We start from the raw sequence: 17,312 nt of genomic DNA on the forward strand, positions 1-17,312 counted from the left end.
TTCCTGGGTTTGATCTTCCCCTCGGCCTTTTGGGCTGGATCAGAAAAATTTTTAAAAAAAAAAAAAAAAAAAAATTTACATAAGATAATTGGTCAAATATGAGTGAAATTCATGACTTTTCACATAGAAACTGAAGACTCTGTGGTGATCTCATCAGTATGAACAGAATTGTGTAAATAATGCAGCTGAGTTTTACAGTGACCTGTGCAGAGGTCCAGCAGGTCAGCGACTCTGTTCAGGTCAGAGCCACATTCCCTCGTCTCCCCCTGGATCAGCTCCAACTCTGCCTTTATCACCAGCAGCTCAGCACATCTGACGGAACACCGTGATCAAATATTTACAGGGAACGTAGTGAAAATAAAAACAAAGTATCGTGTACTACGGTGTACTCTGTGTGTGTGTGTGTACAGTACATACTGGCCCGGTGCATGAAGCTTGTTGGCCAGTTTGAGGGCTTCCAGACACTGGAGCCTGGCGTCGTTGACGGCCCCACAGCTGCTCCTCACAGCCACCATCCTCACTGAGCAGTTCAACAGGTCAGAGAGCAGCTGCCATTTCACCAACAGGTTATCGCCTGCAGGGGGAGCCACAGACAAAGAGAATATTTGTAACTCAAGATAAACAGTAGTTCACTTTGACAATATTCTACTGCATTAGGATTATGAAAATGTTTTTTTTTTAAAAAGACATTCCTAAAGGAAAGAAGTTCAGCAGAGCCCCTTGTGGACACAGATGGTAAAGTTGGAAGTTTTTTCCATTCAAATTAAAATGTGAAATACATCAATTACAAATACATACAATTATTTCTCCCACCTTGTTGCCCAAGAAATGTTTTCCTTTAACTGTTTACATCTTTACCACAGACGCTGAAGTTAATAGAAACTTTAATGTCATTACAGGTGTAAAAGCGAGAACAGATAATTGTATCCAAACAAACATACCTTGGTCGATAAAGCGCACGTCTGAACTGCCGTCGTTGGTCCCATAAAGACCTTTTCCCACCAAAGTGACCAACAGGCTGCAGAGAAGCTTCAGACCTTCATACAGAGGGGAGTCTGGGCTGCCGAACCCTGGAGCACACACACAGATCAAGGTGCAGTTTTATATACATTACATATACAAATCTCTCTGAAACACTAAGTGGGTGCTGACGACACAAAGTTTCCCTCCACTCACCGTGCTGTGACACGAGTCTGCGCTCGGCCTGTGGCAGCACAGCTGTGTCCAGATTCAGGTAAGCGCTGCAGGTCTGCAGAGCCCGAGCACGCAGCAGGTACCAACTCTTCGATTGTCTGCACTCGTTCACTTGTTTCAGCACGTCACACAAAAGAGGAACTCCTTCAGCCACCTTAAATGTAGTGAGGAGTATTTTTGTTAATGGTAAAAAAAAAACCAAAAAAACATTTATTTTTCCGTCAGCACACTCGTTACCGACCTTCCCTGTGCTGTAGTAATACTGAGCCTTCAACAGAAGCAGCAGCATGGACAGGGAGGACGGACCCTCGCCGGGGGGTTCCGAGGGAAGCTCCTCTTCAGCCTGCTGTAACTGGACCTGCACAGACGTTCAATGGAAAAACCATGTGTCAGGAATAATAAATTGCATCACGGGCACAAATCCATCAATTATTGAGGATTTGTCACACATTTTTATTACCAAGGCCAAATCAGGGGCACCCAAATCCAGAAGGACGCTGGCTGACTGACACAGTGAGCTGACGCTCTGCTGCGGGTCAGGAAGGAGGCGTGACAGCCCGGTTGAAAGTTGGTACGCCTCCAAGGCCATCAACGGCTACAAACACAGAGAAGAGGTGGCCGACTTATTGAAAACCAAGTAAAAAATAAATAAATAAAAGGTTAAATAACGTTATCAACATCATCTGGGAACATTACTTTGCCCATAAGTCTGAAGAGAGCAGCCGTCAGAGCGATGGAGCTGCAGGTTTGTTTGGGGGACCTGACCGAGGGCAGAGCTCCACTCTGCAGAAGAGCCGTCCACTCCTTCAACGCTCGCTCCAACGGTTTGCACATTTCTTACAGGAGACAAAATCATACAACAATTAAACATGAGAATCATTAAATAAACTTAAAAATTAATAAAAAATAAAAAAAAAACATTGATGTCACAGAATGAATGGTCCAGTATAATAATACAGCAGGATATTGGCGTGGAGTAAAGCCAACATAAAGTGTGAGGTGAATGGGTTCCTACTGTGCTCTGACGCCAGGTTGAACTGCAGGCCGTCGTAAACCTGAAAACTGTCCTGGAATTTCTTCTCCGCTTCATAATCAAAGTCGTTGGTTCCTATTGGATTGGCCTCTCGCTTCTGTTCCTGCTGTTCTTTGGCTCCGTCAACAGCCTGGACAAACACACGTTTATAATAATACATTTAGAGCATATCACAATCATCTACCCTCCAACAGCGTTTCCTTAGGTTGATACGATATATTGAGTTGTTTTTTTTTTTTCTTTGTAAAATAAAATTATTAAATAAGAAAGGTTGTTGTGGGGTTTTTTTGGGGGGGGGAGGGGGTGTGGCCAAACCGCTGCTGTAGATTATCAATATACAATATTTGTATGTATTGTTTAATTTATTGCCGTGACAGATTCCACGTCACTCACCTCCTGGAGATTCTTCTCCAGTGTGCAGATGTAGAGCCACAGCAAAACGCGGGCCTTGTCGTCTTTGAGTCTGTCGGCGTTCTTCGCCGTTACTGGTTCTTCCTCCAAAAGTCGCAGCGCTTCGTGTGTAAAATCAACTGCAGAGCTGTGTGGACACAGTGACACACATCAAACACAAATAAGGGGAAGTTGACGTGTACCTGTGTTTGTTCTGAATCAATCAATCGATGGATCAATACCAGTCGGTCTGTTCGCTGAAATCCTGAAAACACACGACTTGAGCCATTTCACAGAGGTAAACGGCGCGGAGGTGCGTGTGAGAGCCGTCCTCGTGACAGATATCCAGGAGATCGCACAGTGTGTTGTATCGCTCCGAGGCAGTGTCGCCCGCTACGTCCTTATAGGCTCGCAGCTCTTCCTCCAAAAGGCCGAGCATGACTTCTTCACCAGGAACGTCAGGACCAAAACCATCACGGAGCGTCCTGTTACAGCAAACAAGAGTTAACTTCTCCAAAAATATCACTGCCACACACACAAAAAAAAAATGTACCTGAACAATTGTTAATACCTCAGTCGGATGTCCTCCTCAGAGCTACGAGCCGCGTCGATCTTGATTTTTACCCACAGTGAAATGGGTTCGGCCATGTGTGGAAGTATTTTGTCACCGAGTGCCTTCAGCCAGTGGATCACCCAGTCCAGGGCCTGCTCCAGGTGTCCGGCCTTTCGAGACGTCTGCACAGCCAACATGAAAGGCCGACTCAGCTGTGTGAAGGAGACAGACACAATATGGTCAGAGGTCGGACAGTACGATGTACACAGTACAAACACAGAGAACTTTGAAGTACGGCAGAACTGTGTTTCTCCTAGAAATTAATTCCAATTGTAGTGATCATAGTTTCCTTGTTTTGTTTTCAATTTTGTGTGACTGATATACAGTCAGATAAATGTGTTGCAGTGAGTAACTGTGTTCAATAATATTCTTTTCAATTTTGACCACAGTGGAGCAGCTCGATGACCGTCAGCTGTCATGGAGACTCCAAACAAGACACGGCGCTTGTTGAAGTAAATGGGCAGGAATAGAAGTTCTGTTTTTTTTTTTACCCTGTCAACAGAGAGTGAAACGGGGGAATTCCTGCACAGATCCCTGCAGACAACCTCGACGAGCTGGAAGGCCTGGTCAAACTGATGCCGGTTGTACAGTCCACACACCAGGTTGCTGACAGCAATCACTGCAGGACACAAACTCAAGTTGACCGTGTTTTAGTGACAGAATATTGAGTGTGGGTTTAATGCGATCTCAGTGGACGGGGTTCAATCACCTGCTTTGGTGAGAAGGCTCTCACTCGGCAGCTTGTGCAGCTCCGTCATCATCTTCCCAGCGGTGGCTTTACAGTAGAGCAGAACTCTGTGCAGAGCATCGTTGTCCTCCAGCTTTCAACGACAGACAAAAATCAGAACCTGGTCTCGGACACAAGGACAAATATTCTCCAAAAACCTTACCTGTGAGGCCTGCAGGCTCTCGTAAGCGAAAACGAAGCCTTGGTACATACTGAAGCACAGACTCTGTTGCAGTTTCTCAGAGTTGCATGTCATAATCTGTTCACAAAAATAAATAAAATCAACATTTGCCAGATGTCAATATACGTGCTGCACAACAGAGAACCTCTCTCATCAATTTCACTCACCTTCCCCTGCAACTTCACCATCCATTCCTGGTGCTCCTCAAGGAATGAAAACCATGCCAGGAGATCGACGGCAGTGAAGGCCTGTTTCTGAGTCTGCTCCACAGCCCACACCACCAGATCACAGCCTTGTAGAACTGCACGAGCTTCTTGGTCCTCCAGCTCCACAGAGATCGACCTCAAAGCCCTAGCGCAGTTGGTCAGTGCCTGACCGTTCCCCGCGCCGGCCTTCATGGACGAATGAACGTCTATCGCCAGTTTACCAAGCACCAGGGCCGTGCACTCACAGCCTGTGCAGTCACTGACCTTAAGACTGGTTTCCTTTAGGAAAGCGGAGGCCACATTATAGTGGCCGACCTTGCAAAGCATCCTGGTAACAACCAGCAGCATTTCACAAAACAGGTATACACTCGAATTCTTAGTTTTCTGCTTAGATCCTTTGCCGTTGCAACCCTGACTACGGCTGTAGTGATTGTCAAAAAGCGAGCGCAATTTCTGGACAACGGCATTTGCCCCCTCCCTGGACAAACTACCACAGATACCCTCAAATTCTGCCACTGCGTATTCTGCGTATATTGGAACATTAGACAAGGATGACGCCTCATTTGTAGAGTCCAACAGCAGGAGGAAGCTCAGAGCCTGAATCTGGCACAAAAATCTCTCTTGGGGATTGAAGGTTTTCTTGACTTTGTCAGCAGACAGTCCAGTCCAGAGAACAGAGAAGCAGCTCCGCACAATAGCTGTGTACTGTTCACCCTGGAGACAAAACAGAATCAAGTAAAATGTATGAAGTAAATTTGTCCCAATATATTGCACAGACGGTGCTGTTAGAATAACACAAACCTGTTGAGCTGTAGCTAGCCTCTCCCACAGCAATTCGGCCACATTGCTGCATTGACTGAAAGCTTCTTGGGAGCTCAGGTTCTTGACAATGTGGAAAAGTATTTTTTCCATGTACAGGGGAACGCTGTGAGGAATGAGCTCTGCAGAAACATCATAAATCCGGAGAGAAAGCTCCACCAGCTTGACAAGCTGGCTAACGTGCTCTGGATGCAGGTGTCCACCTCCGAGCTGATGGTTACACGCTCTGATGATCCTGTCAGACAGCGTGCGACCCTGGAGTCCTGGACTGTTCTTCACATCATCCTGTGGAAAATGTGACGCTGGTCAAGTTCGTCCTTCTGTCGTTATCTGTGATATTACTATATCACAACATACATTGTTTCTAATGCAAAGGTTACAACGAACGAACTAAGGTTGTTGTTCATCATCAACAACTCAACTGTGCTTCATAGCAAACGTATCACCGTAAAGGACAATTACAACTACTAATTCATACGTCAATCTCGGGCATTGAGGTGAGTCACAGTCGAGATTGTCAGTGGTTTTATTTTACCAAAAAATAATAGTTCGCTACGATAAAAACGTCATGTACGTTACGCTAACCTCCAGTTCTTGGTGTAGCTGCTCCGTCTGTGCTTTGGATGTGGTCCGCTGGATGTAATCGTCCACTTTTAAACACTTCATACTGTACGCTGTTGGAGAAATACCGATTAGCCGTTATCTTGTTTAAATGGTTTAATTCCTCATGAACTTAAACGGAGCCGTTAGCTAATGATAGCGGTATTTTCCATTTACAACGTCATACTGTTTTAAATAAGATTAGCTTAAGCAACAACGAGTCTTAACTAACGACTTACCAGGGGGGTTAGAGAAACCGCATACAATATTTTACATAATTTAAAAAAAACAATCACAAGCAGTTGGATTGAGTCTAAACTACTGGAAACTCAACAACCCTCGCGCACTCTTTTTGAAAGGTTCTGACGAACCAATCCGATGTAACTTCCGCCTTAAACCGGATGCACAAGGACAGATGGGTAATGTTGTTTTTTTACCGTACCTATCTTAAATGAATTAAGTCAACTTTTAATAGTGAAAAATCATCGTTATTTAAAATAAAGGTTAAAAAATATTATTATTAAAAAAATTGACATTATATAAATTAGATATATATATTTAAAATATGTAAAAATATGTACTGTATACACACATTTTTGAAACCATGTCAGGATGTCATGGCACATGTGTCCGCAATATAAAAGACATGAAGAGAAAAACACACAGGACAGACCAAAGCAACTTTAATTTGGAAAATTCACGTGTGTGTGTGTGTGTGTGTGGCGTGCACTCGTTCGTGTCTGTTCATGCATTTCCACGTGTGCCCCTGTGTGAGGACTACTGAGGAACTAAGCCTCGTTTCTTGATGATATGTTCCATGGCAGTCTTTTCAGAGGTGTCCAGGTTGATCTTGTACTTGGCCAGGATTTTCAGGATGGGCCTCAGCTTTAACCACCACTGAACCTTTGGAATACGGTGCCTGCAGGTGAGGAGCATGAGTGTGAGCGCCAATAACAGTAATAGATAGAGAAAAAGGATGTGAAATAACATAATGGCATATGAATGAAGTCTTACTCAAAGTCAGTGAATCCTTTGAGTTCTAACAGAGGCTGAAAGACCAAAGATCTCTTTTTCATTCCCAGAACACAGGCTGAATCTGGAGAGTTGGCAAAGATTCGGCCTGGAAGTTGACAAAAAAAAAAACAACAACCCATAAATATCAAGTATGTCAGTTTTAGGGATCACAAGTTCACCAGTACAACAGACACTTTCATGTCCTCACCATGTCTGTAGCATTCCTTGATCTTGTCAGTGAGCCAAAGGACCGACTTCATCCCCATTTTTGTGCCAAAGTTCCTGTCAAAAGGACTTGGCGTTCCGCCCTAAAATCAAAAACACTGACTGAAATGGACTTTTTTCAATTGTCAATTTTCAATTGTCACCCAGAGAGATTACACACACACACACGTACCTGTTGCATATGTCCAAGGACATTCTTCCTGCAGTCAAATATACCCTTTCCTTCCTCTGAGTACAGGTTAAAGATGAAGTCCGTTGTGTAGTTGGCATTGCTCTTCTCATTTCTGTGACACGAGACAAATACTGAATACAGTGTAACACAGTACCACAGTGAGCTGCAGCAAATAATTGATTTTGTCAGGATTGGAAACGACAGCAGTCGCCACAAACCTCAGAATGAGTCCTCTCTTCACTGTGGTCTTCATCTTCTCCACCAGATGTTCCACGTTCAACTATGAACAAACGTCAGATTAACACAGCAAACAGACTTCCACTGGCAGAGGTTTTACCGCACTGATCCAGTGGCACATCCACACCTCCAGGTCATGTATGTTGAAAGGATCCTCGTAGATGTACGCAGCATCAGCTCCTGCTGCCAGGCCGGCCATGGTTGCCAAGTAGCCACAGTATCCCCCCATCGTTTCGACAATAAACACCCTCCTCTTCGTGCCGGCGGCAGACTGTTTGATTCGGTCACAGGTCTGAAAAAGTGCGACAGAATAAAAATGGATGTTCGTTCAGGGTTTAGTTTCTGATTTAAATGTCATTTCTTTTGTTTTGTTTTGTTTGTTTTTTTTACCATGGTGATGGTGTTGAGGGCAGTGTCAGCGCCAATACTGAAGTCGGATCCGGGAACATTGTTGGAGACAGTGGCAGGAACAACAACCAGAGGAATGCACAGTTCCTCGTACTTCTCTCTCGCCTGCACCATCTCCAGACCTCCAACAAATGCCTGTTGAAAACCAGTCAGATAGAAATGGTGACAATTTAACAATTCAATTCAATTTGAGTTTTAATATGTGACACATACGTAAGAACATTTGTTAAAAACACTCACCTCAAAGCCTCCAACAATGACTAAAGCATGAATGTTGAACTTAGCGATGTTCAGACTGATCTCTTCTATGAACTCATTTGGCAGAGATCTTTAAAACAGATGAAAAATGAGGCCCAGAATAAATTATTATTATTATTTAAGCAGGTAAAACAAACGCAGGTCAGGAATGGACAGAAAAAGAAGTTTATCATCGTATATATACACAGACACAGACACAGCTGGACAGGGATTCAAACCAGCAATCCCCAGTCCAAACATTTGGTGAATTCAGCCCAGGAGTTAAAAACAAGGGAAAGGGACAGGTTGCTAGGCAACGATTCTTATTTTATAATGTGCTCAGAACGTGGTCACAAGAATAAGTGATAAATACAGACATAAATCACAATTCAAGTTGTCACCGTCACAAATTTGGCAACTGTTACTGGGCAGATTTTTACAACCAGCAGGCAGTGGATCACATGACCTGTTGTTGACAACAAAGTCACAGGTTGAAGATTATATCTTACCTCTTTGTTCCCAACATGGAGCCACCTTTTCCTGTCCATCCTGCCACTCCTGCCCAGCCAATAGGCTCGATCTACAGCGTAGACAAACGTAGGCACTTTTTTTTATTACAAAATCAAGCTAATTAACGTTTTATTGAGGTCGATTTTTAAAAAAAATGTATTTATGAATGTTCAAAACGTACCAATCCTTGAGCCAAACCATCAAAGCCGTCATGCACCGCCAACATCTGATGGCCCTGCAGAATTCCGATTCTGACAGCTGAGCGGACTGCGGCGTTCATTCCAGAGCAGGGAGCCCCCACGTTGACGATAGCGATGTTGATATTGCTCTGGCACAGGTTAATGTCACAGGTCAGACGTACAGCATGTCAGATTCAATGTTAAACCAACAGAAACATAATAATGAGACCCTTGGTTGACGTCAACAACGGCAGTTTCTCACCTTTTTTTCTGGAATGTGGACGTGAGCCAACATTTTGTAAGTGTTCCAGTTGTTCTCGAAGCTCCTGTTGCCAGCACAAACACACATTTGAGACTACATGAACCTGTTGAGAAGTTCTATTGCCTCACACAAAAAGGTGCATTCCTCACTTTCCCCTGAGCCTCACAGCATCATCAAACCTCCCTTCACCCATCGCTACGGTGACGTCCTTGGTCTGAGGATGGAGAAAAAGGACCGAGAGAAAATTTGGATTTTCACTTGGAAATGCTGCACATCTACAGAATCCTGTGGCTTCACTCTTAACATCCAGACTTGTAATATTTGACCCACCACTTGCACACACTCCATCAGAGGCAGCCTGACAGCCATGTTCCCAGACAGGCTGACCACACAGGCAGGAGTGTCTGGTGTGGCCTCCAGCAGAGCCATAACAGCCTCGACACCCATCCTGCTTGCCTAACGACAAAGTATAGTTCACAGTCAGATTAATTGACCAATTAAGATGATTAATTTATTTCATTCAACAACATTCAAGAGGACATTACCAGGATTCTGTCAAAGGCGGAGGGTGTTCCGCCCCTCTGCACGTGGCCCAAGATGGTGGTGCGAGTGTCAAAGCCGAGCTTCTTTGAGACCAGCTGAACAGACAGGTGATCCATCAGACGTCTGTGGGTTTTCACCAATGTCTAGTCATCAAAGTGGTCTGTCGAGTTAACGCCGTCACTCACCTGTTTCACGTGTTCACACGTGATAGGCTTACCACAGCGGTCCATCGCTCCTTCTGCGACGATGATGATGTTCAAACGGGAGCCACGCCCCCTTTGCTAAAAGAGACGGAGAAAAAGATGTTGTGAGCGGTAAGACTCGTTCAAACGGTTGCCTCCAGCAGAGCCATAACAGCCCCGACACCCATCCTGCTTGCCTAACGACAAAGTATAGTTCACAGTCAGATTAATTGACCAATTAAGCTGATTAATTTATTTCATTCAACAACATTCAAGAGGACATTACCAGGATTCTGTCAAAGGCGGAGGGTGTTCCGCCCCTCTGCACGTGGCCCAAGATGGTGGTGCGAGTGTCAAAGCCGAGCTTCTTTGAGACCAGCTGAACAGACAGGTGATCCATCAGACGTCTGTGGGTTTTCACCAATGTCTAGTCATCGCAGTGGTCTGTCGAGTTAACGCCGTCACTCACCTGTTTCACGTGTTCACACGTGATAGGCTTACCACAGCGGTCCATCGCTCCTTCTGCGACGATGATGATGTTCAAACGGGAGCCACGCCCCCTTTGCTAAAAGAGACGGAAAAAAAGATGTTGTGAGCGGTAAGACTCGTTCAAACCTGGTCCAGCAGCAGCAGCAGCAGCAGCAGGAGTTCATGTACTTCTGTCAGTCGTCTGCACAGATGCTCCTCCCATTTGTCCTCCGGTGGCATCTCTGGGATGAACACCCAGTCAGCACCGCAGGCCAGCGCTGTCACTAGAGCCAGGTAACTGTTGGTGGAAGTGAAGTAAATTATTCAATTATTCAATGTAATCCTGGCAAAATGAACACTTTTCCACAGGGACGTTATCATCATAATACAGTGAAATCCAGATTTTATGACAAACGTTTAAACTCAATCTGCTGAACTGATGAAAAGAGTTAAATGATATGAGGGAGTCAGGAGTGGAATAAAAGTATGTGAGAGTGGTGCATCAGAGACATCTACCTTATCTCACTCAGAGACAACTATGTGTATAAACATACGGTATTTCTAAGTAACCTCAGCAGACGTCACTCACCCGCAGTGGCGACCCATGACCTCCAGAATGAACGTCCTTTGGTGACTGCAGAAGGAAACAGTCTTTGTGAGCAGCGTGTCGTCGGCGTAGGCTTCTCTAATATTTATATGAACACAACATTTTCTGCAGTTGCTGCACACCTCTGTGCTGTGGTGGTGATGGCATCCACGATCTCTATAATGCGATGCAGGGCAGAATCTGTGCCGATGGTCATATCGGTTCCACAGAAGTCGTTGTCAATGGAGCCCACCATGCCGACGATGTTCAGGTGGGAGGAACTCTTGGCCTCATGAATGGTGATCTTACCTGAGATAATAACAGCAATTTACCCCCCCACACACACACATATCCCCGACCCCCTGCTCTCCCTCACACACACGTTTACTTTACGTTGTGTGTCTCACCTGCTTTGACCAGGTCTGACAGCAGTTCACTCCACTCTGTCCTGAACGCATTGGCACCAGTGAGACTGCCATCACCTCCGATCACACACAGGTTGGTGATGCCTAACTTGACCAGGTTGTAGGCAGCCTTCGTGCGTCCCTCCTTGCTGCGGAAATCCTGGCAGCGGGCGCTGCCGATCACGGTCCCACCCTGAGGTCAGACAGGGAGGAACAGTTCCCGTCCAAAACCAGGATGGTTAGGAGGCGGTTATTGAGGAGTAGTCAGATTATCTGAAACCTAAGTGCTCTCCGGCCGTGATACAGTAAGTGTTGCTATTTAATGAACCGTGGCATTTAAATGACCATTTGACCTACAGAGCCCACATTCAAGGCTAGAATTACATGAGTCACCCTTCGTACTTATTAAAAAAGGGTCGGACTTGTGATCTAAAATCTAAATTTGCTTTTGGATTTTTTTTTTTCTCCCTCTCACCAGCTGCAGCATCATTGACACGCTCTCCCAAGTAGCCGGGCGAATGTGGTCTCCACCGTCCACCAGACCCTGATAACCCTGTCAACACATGACAAACACAGCAGTTGGAGTTAATTAGGTTCAACAAATAGAATAGAATATCATTATAATAATCACTACATGTTGATTTGCATGAGCTTTCTCCTCAATTTCCAGAAATGTCTAATGTAATTGAGACCAACAAAACTAACGTGGTCCTTTATGAACCAGATAAACATCATTTTAGAAATGAATATCTGCATCATTTCTGTAAATGTGATCACAGGCTACAGTATGAGATTTTTCATCGTTGTGTTAAGATTCGGCAGATGTTTTTGTTTCTGTTGCTCTGCGGCTTGTGTCTTTTAGCCGATCAATCCACGGTTTGACAAGAGACTCCAAGACTTCCTGGAGAAACGACCAGATCCATAGTTTCGTGAATCTCTTGACAAAAAAAAGCGTCACGTGCGACTGTAATTTTGTTGCTTGATAACCCAGATGTGCTGTGAAACAAAGGTTTCAGCCACAGAGACGAGGTATGGAGCTGTGAGCAGAGTGGCGCAGCGGAAGCGTGCTGGGCCCATAACCCAGAGGTCGATGGATCGAAACCATCCTCTGCTACAAACTCTTTTATTTTAAGGAGTGGAGGTTAAGGAAGGGGACTTGGGTCCGGAAGGTTTTCGAGTCTATGGGTAAAATGCAGTGTGATTTTGCACAATAAAAATTCCTACTTTCCTGGAAGAAAGTGTTGATTTTAATATTACATGGATGTGATATATATATATTTTTTTTTTTGTTGTTTTTTTTACCTCATGGACAAAGAACACTCTGGCTCCGGTGTAGAGTCCAACTCGAACGGTGGCTCTAACAGCAGCATTCATTCCTGTGGGTAAAGTTTTACACATTTATAAAAAAAATGCAGAATTGACTGAACAAATTAACAGCAGCATTCATTCCTGTGGGTAATGTTTTACACATTTATAAAAAAATAAAAAAATGCAGAAGTTGCTGAAAAATATATATTTGGTTAATAATATTATATTTATGTCTGTTGATTAAACAATAAGAGAGTAGAACGATATGATACAATAATGATGATTTGCACTACTTTAGTGTAAATACAGTTGTACTGCACACTGTCCCTGGTGGACATGTCCTGTTGGACACTGAGTGAACGGTGGAGGACGATCGGACGCGCTGCCTAAAGGACACCACCTGGATAGATGAACCCTGACCGTGCCAGCAGCATCTCCCCTTTCAGCGTGAGGGAGGAGGAGAGGAGAGAGCGGCGGAGGAGGCGGCTCTCTCACTCAGTACCTCGACACTTTACAAACTCACGACAGAAAGGTCATACCTCTAAAATTAGCTCTCATAACAGATAGTGTGTGAGACACGGAGGAGGGAAAAGTGATAGAAAGTTGCACTGAAGCATCTCCAGGTGGCGTAGGTGAGGCTGTAATTAGGACATAGTATAAAGAATACGTGCGAGAAGGGAGTGAAGGGTGTGAGGAAGAGCCGGAATGTACCAGAACCCCCCGGTATGGTAACATGAAAATACCAGGAGGGGGAGGTATAAACCAGGTCGTGGTTTTAGACCTCGGTGAATTAAAGGTCAAAGGAGCATCTGACCCAGCGTGTGGTCTCAGCTGCTTCTTTATTTACGTGTGTTACAGTATAAACAAGTATTTGACTTGTACTTATGAGAACTTTTATTAATTGTGGAGGAGTTTGATTGTAAGTTTTGATTTATTAATGTGTATCTTAGCATTAACTTCATGTAAGAAGAGGCCGAGGCTCCTTCATCTGTGAGTTAGTGCTGCTTCACCGCAGGGTTACAGTGGAGCAGGTCTTCATCTCCAGCAGGTCCTGTCTGACTCTGTGAGGTGTTAATTACTTTAAAATAGAAAATGAAAAAAAAAAAAAAACGCCTTCAACGTACAGTACAACACTGTGTCAACGACACTAACGCTAACACAAACTTTAAACACACAGAAGATTCAAATCTTCACGTCTTCTTTAAAAGTGCACCACAATCAATATTTAAATCTAATTTAATTATTAATTGTGGTTCAGCACGTTTTCTTCGACCGCCCGCTCTGGAAAACAAACAGCAGCCGTGCCAACGCTCGTCACTCCACAGTCACACGTCTCCCCGGGGAATCCTTCACTCACCCTGGGCGTCGCCTCCCGAGGTCAGCACGGCGATCGCCCGACCCTCTCCCATCTTGGTGGGGTCGATGGTGGCCGTTTGTGCCATGGTCGTGGTACTGAAGCTGGCTGAGAGGAAGAGGCCGTGAGTGTCCAAATCTCTGCCGCTCTGCTCTGCTGTGAGCCGTTCAACCACCAGCCCTGTCTGCCTGTAATGGAAAGTGACCGCAGTCGAAGGGGCTCACAGCTCAACTATCCTTTTTGGCAGACACTGCGGGACACATACCACACACACACACACACACACACACACACCATGAGCCCTGTGCTTCTGCTTCTACAATAGGTGACATGTGGATAGCACAGAATTTAAAGTAATATTATTTACCAATTAAAAAATAAATAAAAAAAACCATAGAATCATAAATACGTCTCCCCAGTCAGTGAGCAGCCTCTTAACCTTTGTTAATATATATATATTTATATATATATTTATATATATAAATAAAAACATAAATAAGAATTAAAAATAAATCATAAAAAAACTTGTTTTTTGTGAAATTCAACTTTAAAATGATTTACTGTTTGGTGAAAACGATGGTTAATTTTTTCTGGTCTATGTGTTAGAATGGAATGTTGATCAGAAGACGCACGGCTTCACACATCACAGGGTGTTTTCTACTGCACTAACATACGTATTACACTATTGGTAAAATCTTTTTTTTTACCAGCTACTGATTGAAATACTTACTATTACTTTTAAATATATATATATGTATTTAACTGGGAATTATATCAGCCCTGGGTGTAGTTTTAGTCTGACTTACCAGGCTGGGTTTCGTACTCAGACGGAGGCCGTTCATCACCACCTTTGATTGGAGGATTGATAAATGATTACTGTAACGACAGGATTCAGAAGTAAATAAAATACATGCAAGTTTTACTGTGCAGTTCAAATATCCACATCAGTCCAGTGCAGAGGCTGTGGTTTACTTTAACCCTCGCAGTATTTACTTTACCGCATTCACCTCGTCTTCTCCAGATCAGGAGACAGAGCAGCAGTGGGACGATGAGGTGAGGAGACAGACGGGACACCACATGGTCACACTGGACCTGGTCTGTATTAATAGCTTTGATATCACTGCTTCATTATGGAGTAATGGCCCACAACAGTTATGGATGGAGGGAAACTCCGAGTCTTCTGTAATACAGCCTGTTGGAGGGAAACTCCGAGTCTTCTGTAATTCAGTCTGTAAAAATGGAAACTTTTTTTTTTAAGGATGAAAATCCTGACATTTCTTTCCAGGGTCTCGGTCAATCTGATTAAAAACATAAACATTAAATGTTAATGTTCCGGCTAATTTATCTTTAACAAACTCAACGTCCAGGAAAGTTTTCTGTAGGTGACGTTCACTCGACCTGAAGTAATTTAATAAAAATAGAACACTTTTTTTTCACTGTGTCCCACTGCGGCCCAGTACCAAATTATCTATGGACTGGTATGGGTCCACGGACCAGGGGTTGAGGATCCCTGCTGTATGCAATGTAGCACAATAAATTCTCAATGCTGGAACCTTAAAGTTTCCCTCTAAGGCACTGATTACTGCAGCCGAAAACATGTCATTTCCTGTATTTAAAAACTTTTGCATTTTGAATAATTTTGCAGAGTTGAGTTCCAGGAGAGTCACATGTATTTACTTTTACACATTAATGAGCACCTAACAGTGAGTGTGGGCTAACGTGAGTCTTTCTGTTGAACCCTGCTGGTTTGTCTCAGGAGACGATCACTGCTCAGACAGTGATCGTCTCCTGAGACAAACCCTGATCAATAGCACCATTTCCAGGTAATCCTCTCTCCCGTCTTCCCAGTCAGTGGTAACATCCACACAGCCTGTAATAAACCACACAGATCAATAGGAAAACGGTTCAAAACAAAACATGTTTCCTGATTCCATGCTTGGATCCTGGACCGGACTGTGCTGCAATGAAAATCCTGACAACAATCAACACCTGTCGTCTGGAAAACTGCACCATATAGAAGGTCATTTTATAATATATTAAATATATATGCAGCACAGGTTCACTGTTGACACCTAGTTAGATTTTTCTAATGGGAAAATATAGCTTGTAAAAAAACTAACAGTATGTCATAACATGGAGGTCATGCACATTCAGCAGATGTTTCCATCCTCTATCTTTATGGACAGAGATTTATCACCGCAATTTTTATTTTTAGAGTTTTATTTTAAATTTTATTTATGTGCAACAAATTTTAGTTTATGATAAAAAAAACCCCAATATATTAAATTTGTCATTTTACCTGTTGAATAAATGTTTAAAGTGCATCGTCATTTTAGAAATTGTAGAAAACTTTTCTAAAAATGTAATTTCCTGTCTGTAGAGAATACTATGATGAGAAACAATTGAAAATATATGACATACATTTATGAAAAAAGACTGATAAGAAATAAAATCTAAAACAAGTAAATTATTTTTCTGTTACTGTTCCTGGATCTCTGTGTTTAAAAACATTATAACTCTTGACATAAGCACATATAACAGTCGGAATATTAAATAATCAGTAATTGTAACATTCGTAATTTGTTTATTTTTTTTAAGTCCGAGTGCAATCTATAAAAACATTCAGCCAGGAGGTGGCAGCAGATCCTCCTCTTCACCGTGTTTATCAGCGTTAGAGAGAGAGCCGTGCCATAAATCACGCACTGGAAGTGTCAGTGCAAATTCTGTTAGATTTTATTGCAGTTTAATCAGCTCAATGAATGTTTTAATAGGCTGATATTTCAGGGAGCGAATGGCAACGCCGTGATAAATCGCCCGGGCCGAGCGTGGGCCCCTCCTCCACGGCTCCCCCTTCTGTCGCACATTTTTCCTGCGAAGAATCACTAATGTAGAGCTACACAGCGATCTGTCCACCTCCTGATCAGGGTTATTGGCCTTCTGATGTGTTCTCAGATTATGTCTGTGCTCATTTTACAACAAACTGACTGAGCTGGAAGTGTCTGCGTCTGCAGTTCAGCTGATTGTTGAACTGCTGAACTGACTTTACTCATGGTTTTAAATGTACAGATTTTGTTCTTTCTTATTTCTTTTTTTCCTAGTGTGAATTCATCCCAGTCGACGACTCATGGCCTCCTGCACCATTGACCACCCCTTTCTCCCCCTCCTCTCCTCCTCCCTTCCCCGAGGATCGCTCCGTTCGTCATCCCCATCACTCTTTGCCATTATCGTCCCGTTGTCATCCTTTCTCCTCCTTTCTCCTCCTTTCTCCTCCTTTCTTCTCCTTCATCCACGCCCGTCTCTTCCCCTCTTGTTCCTCCTCTGACCTTCAGCTCCGTGGCTCCATCGCTCTTTCCCACGATGCACGTCTTTCCACTTTCCACGACCGTGTGGTGGAATGCAAAATCAACATGGCTGTGGCATTTTTGTCACCCGTCCCCCCCCCCCCCCCCCCGCCCCACCC

The 17,312-nt window shown here is 43.8% G+C and overlaps 2 protein-coding genes across 2 annotated transcripts in view; both read right to left on the reverse strand.

Moving 5' to 3' along the window:
- Nucleotides 1-6,148, reverse strand: part of espl1 (extra spindle pole bodies like 1, separase) — a 12,129-nt gene extending 5,981 nt beyond the window's left edge. The window contains exons 1-19 of the mRNA XM_025060049.1: nt 6,003-6,148; nt 5,749-5,837; nt 5,146-5,448; nt 4,306-5,058; nt 4,121-4,216; nt 3,940-4,051; nt 3,722-3,849; nt 3,189-3,382; nt 2,860-3,102; nt 2,621-2,765; nt 2,210-2,357; nt 1,891-2,030; nt 1,655-1,789; nt 1,436-1,552; nt 1,177-1,348; nt 942-1,070; nt 418-574; nt 203-312; nt 2-49 (exon numbers count right to left, since the gene is read on the reverse strand). Coding sequence (XP_024915817.1) covers nt 2-49; nt 203-312; nt 418-574; nt 942-1,070; nt 1,177-1,348; nt 1,436-1,552; nt 1,655-1,789; nt 1,891-2,030; nt 2,210-2,357; nt 2,621-2,765; nt 2,860-3,102; nt 3,189-3,382; nt 3,722-3,849; nt 3,940-4,051; nt 4,121-4,216; nt 4,306-5,058; nt 5,146-5,448; nt 5,749-5,829 — 3,211 coding nt within the window. The 5' untranslated portion in view covers nt 5,830-5,837; nt 6,003-6,148. The remainder of the gene's footprint in view (nt 1; nt 50-202; nt 313-417; nt 575-941; nt 1,071-1,176; nt 1,349-1,435; nt 1,553-1,654; nt 1,790-1,890; nt 2,031-2,209; nt 2,358-2,620; nt 2,766-2,859; nt 3,103-3,188; nt 3,383-3,721; nt 3,850-3,939; nt 4,052-4,120; nt 4,217-4,305; nt 5,059-5,145; nt 5,449-5,748; nt 5,838-6,002) is intronic.
- Nucleotides 6,149-6,424: 276 nt separating this feature from the next.
- On the reverse strand, nt 6,425-14,807 carry pfkmb (phosphofructokinase, muscle b). The gene is made up of 23 exons (XM_025060440.1): nt 14,659-14,807; nt 13,856-14,102; nt 12,493-12,566; nt 11,666-11,743; nt 11,194-11,383; nt 10,930-11,095; nt 10,790-10,834; nt 10,390-10,498; nt 10,202-10,297; nt 10,019-10,111; nt 9,338-9,463; nt 9,157-9,221; nt 9,008-9,071; nt 8,748-8,894; nt 8,566-8,636; nt 8,060-8,147; nt 7,802-7,954; nt 7,539-7,703; nt 7,393-7,454; nt 7,175-7,286; nt 6,986-7,085; nt 6,778-6,883; nt 6,425-6,682 (listed from the first exon to the last, which is right to left on the reverse strand). Exons 2-23 carry the CDS (start codon nt 13,938-13,940, stop codon nt 6,541-6,543), a joined length of 2,337 nt encoding a protein of 778 aa, XP_024916208.1. The 5' UTR covers nt 13,941-14,102; nt 14,659-14,807; the 3' UTR covers nt 6,425-6,540.
- Between the last annotated feature and the right edge of the window lie 2,505 nt (nt 14,808-17,312).

Source organism: Cynoglossus semilaevis, chromosome 11 (genome assembly GCF_000523025.1).
Source record: "Cynoglossus semilaevis isolate Cse_v1.0 chromosome 11, Cse_v1.0, whole genome shotgun sequence".
Classification (NCBI taxonomy): domain Eukaryota; kingdom Metazoa; phylum Chordata; class Actinopteri; order Pleuronectiformes; family Cynoglossidae; genus Cynoglossus; species Cynoglossus semilaevis.

Coding starts and splice junctions, on each gene's coding strand:
- pfkmb (XM_025060440.1), bottom strand. CDS start 13,940: ATGGCACAAACGGCCACCATCGACCCCACCAAGATGGGAGAGGGTCGG. Junction 12,567..13,855: donor CTCGGGAGGCGACGCCCAGG/GTGAGTGAAGGA, acceptor CTTTACCCACAG/GAATGAATGCTGCTGTTAGA. Junction 10,835..10,929: donor ATCACCACCACAGCACAGAG/GTGTGCAGCAAC, acceptor TTCCTTCTGCAG/TCACCAAAGGACGTTCATTC.